We start from the raw sequence: 2985 nt of genomic DNA on the forward strand, positions 1-2985 counted from the left end.
GTCCTTTATAGCCCGGTGTCCCCGTTCCCGTTTCCCATCCGTCCTCCCATTGCCGTTCCCGGCCCATGCCGGGCTGCGCTGCCCGCCATCCCCTCCTGCGTCCCATCGCCCTTCTGCTGGTGACACGTCTCCGGGGGGGGACACGGGGGGCAGAGCCAGCCCTGCAGGTACCCCTGGGGGATTTGGGCTCTGAGAGGGTCCCCTCCCCATTCTAGGGCTGAATTTCTGCATCCTTCCCCCCCCCAGGACCCCGGTGCCATGGCTGACGAGGAGCTGAGCCCCCAGGCCACCAAGAAGGGCACTTTGTCACCCGGCGGCTCCCGGAGCGGCACGGCAGAGCCGAGCGCTTTGCTGCAAAAACTGCGGGGCAACATCTCGTAAGACTGCAATGCACTCCCCATAACCTGAGCGACCCAAACGGGGTCTGACTTCATAGGGGTGATGAATTTGTAGCCCCGTGGATGGAGGGGATGAGAGTCGGTGCCTCTTTTGGGTGGGAACATCGGTGCAGAGCTCCTCAGGAGCACAGCGGGATGCGGGCAGGGGTCCTCAGAGTGAGGCCATCCCGTGCCCTGATGCCTTCTCCTTGTCCTTCTGTCCCTTCTGTTCCTTCTGTCTGTCCCCTGCAGCAAAGCGGTGCAGAACAAAGTCGACGCCATCCTGGTGAGTGCCTCTGTGGGGTGGGGAAGCGCTGCGTGCCCACCCCTCCATGATCCAAACCCCTCTTCCAGTCCCATTTCCTCGATCCCATGTCCCATAGAGGTCAGCAGCTGCACAGCACCCATTCCCTCAGCCCCACATGGAACGACCCCTGCTGTACCCCGACCCCATTTACCCTGCATGCAGGCTGTGCCCATACTCACAAAACTTTGGCTTCAAATGCTCCTGAATGTTGGCCCTTTTTTGGATCCTTCACCTCTCTTTGTCTCCGGTCCCTCCTCCCCTCCGCTTGGACCCTTTGCCCATAGCAAGATGTCCAGAAGTTCTCCGACAGCGATAAGCTCTACCTCTACCTCCAGCTGCCGTCGGGGCCGAGCCTGGGGGACAGGAGGTGGGTGCTGGGGGTCCGCCTCCCCGAACCATCATCCCCATCCGCTCACCCCATGCCATCGTTCCCAGCAGCAGCCTGGACCTGAGCTCACTGAGCACAGCTGAGTACATGCATGCGTGCAATTGGATCCGGAACCACCTGGAGGAGCACGCAGACACCTGCCTGCCCAAGCAGGACGTCTATGATGCCTACAGGTGAGCAGAGCACATGGGGCTCGGTTTGGGGGCAGTAGGTGTTTGGAGTTGGTTGGGAATGGCCATGCTCAATGCAGGTCATCTATAAGGCGTACAGGTGAGTGTGGTGGTGCCCCATGGAGCTCAGTTTGGGGTCAGCAGGCACTTGGTTGGGTTGGTAGGGAATGGCCATGCCCAAGCAGGGCATCTACAAATCCTACAAGTGAGCACAGCAGTGCCCCACAGAGCTCTGACTGGAGTCAGGTGGCACTTGGGGTTGGTTGGGAATGGCCATGCCCAACGGCAACTCTTGGAACACGGAGTGGGAGCAGTGAGGAGGGGTCGGCAGCTCTGACCCACCCTCCCCCCCAGGCAGTACTGCGATAATCTCTGCTGCCACCCTCTGAGCGCCGCCAACTTTGGGAAGATCATCCGGGAGATCTTCCCCAACATCAAGGCCAGGAGGCTGGGAGGCCGAGGGCAATCGAAATATCCTTTTGTCATGGTGGGTCTCCATGCAGCAGGCAGCGTTGGTGGCACCAGGTGCTGTACGTGGGGTCGGTGCACAGTCAGCTGTCTCAGATGCGTTTTGTTGTCCCTTAACCCCAACGCACGTACTGCTACGGCGGCATCCGGAGGAAGACGGTGGTCAGCCTGCCGCCGCTGCCCAGCCTGGACCTCAAGGTGACAGAGACTGTAAGTCCCCCGTGCTGGTCCGTGTTCTGCCTCTTTGGGATAAGGAGTGGGGCAGAAGGATGCATTCAAGTGGGGCGAGCAAGGGTTGAGCTCTGCTCTGTCCCCGTACAGTGGTGACAGTGGAGTTGTTGGCCCCGTTGGTGATGTTGGTGTCCCACCAGCAGCACACGGAGCTGACGGACCTGGTGCAGTCCTACACCAGCGAGGTGATGGAGGCAGCCTGCGCCCTGACCTGCGACTGGGCCGAGAAGATCCTCAAACGTTCCTTCAACAACATCGTGGAGGTGGCACAGTTCCTCATCCAGCAGCACATCATCAGCTCCCGCTCGGCCCGCGCCGACCTCGTCATGGCCATGGTGGTCTCAGGTGGGCCGATTGGGGACCCTAGCGGGTGTCCCCAAGGGGTGTGGAGTTTGGTGGCCGTGGGAATGGCTTTGGGCACTGTCCCCACTCAGTGGGGCTCATCCCCACCTCATGCCTCACTGCGTGTCCCCAGAGAGCACAGAGAAGGCTCATCGTGATGGCCGCTCTCCTCCGCTGTCCAGGAGGAATGGACTGGAGGCCTCGGAGGCAGGCGAGCGGAGCCTGGCACAGGTGAGGCCACGTAGGACACGATGTCCCCCATCCCCTGCTGTCCCCCATCCCCTGCTGTCACTATCTCGTGTCCCCTGTCCCTGTAGGCCTGTCCTCCTAGTGTCCCTGTGTCCATGTCTCTGCTTTCTTTATGTGCCCCATCCTCATGTCCCACATCCCCTGGTATCCCACCATGTCCACATCTCACACTGCATCCACACCTGCAGACCAAGAAGGACAGCATCCCCAAGGCCACCATCCCACCGCGTCCTGACAAGAAGAAGCCCCCGGAGCCGCCCCGGCCGCCGAGCAGCCCCCAGGTGAACGCGCTGATGGCCCGTTTGCCCCTTCTCCTCCCCCGTGCCCCCCCCGGCCCCACAGCCGTGTGCTCTTCCCCTCCAGTCCTGGCCCCCAAGCTGACGGCCGCCCCACTGGGGGGCACCGTGAAGGTGGCCGTCCCGCTGCCCCCCGGGCTCAATGTGCTGCTGCCCG

The 2985-nt window shown here is 62.0% G+C and overlaps 1 protein-coding gene across 1 annotated transcript in view; it reads left to right on the forward strand.

Annotated features, from left to right (window-relative positions):
- Nucleotides 1-213: 213 nt before the first annotated feature.
- Nucleotides 214-2985, forward strand: part of RFX5 (regulatory factor X5) — a 3447-nt gene continuing 675 nt past the window's right edge. The window contains exons 1-9 of the mRNA XM_019623135.2: nt 214-377; nt 630-663; nt 969-1051; nt 1120-1245; nt 1597-1713; nt 1839-1920; nt 2082-2286; nt 2417-2514; nt 2721-2983. Coding sequence (XP_019478680.2) covers nt 259-377; nt 630-663; nt 969-1051; nt 1120-1245; nt 1597-1713; nt 1839-1920; nt 2082-2286; nt 2417-2514; nt 2721-2983 — 1127 coding nt within the window. The 5' untranslated portion in view covers nt 214-258. The remainder of the gene's footprint in view (nt 378-629; nt 664-968; nt 1052-1119; nt 1246-1596; nt 1714-1838; nt 1921-2081; nt 2287-2416; nt 2515-2720; nt 2984-2985) is intronic.

Source organism: Meleagris gallopavo, chromosome 27 (assembly GCF_000146605.3).
Source record: "Meleagris gallopavo isolate NT-WF06-2002-E0010 breed Aviagen turkey brand Nicholas breeding stock chromosome 27, Turkey_5.1, whole genome shotgun sequence".
Classification (NCBI taxonomy): Eukaryota; Metazoa; Chordata; class Aves; order Galliformes; family Phasianidae; genus Meleagris; species Meleagris gallopavo.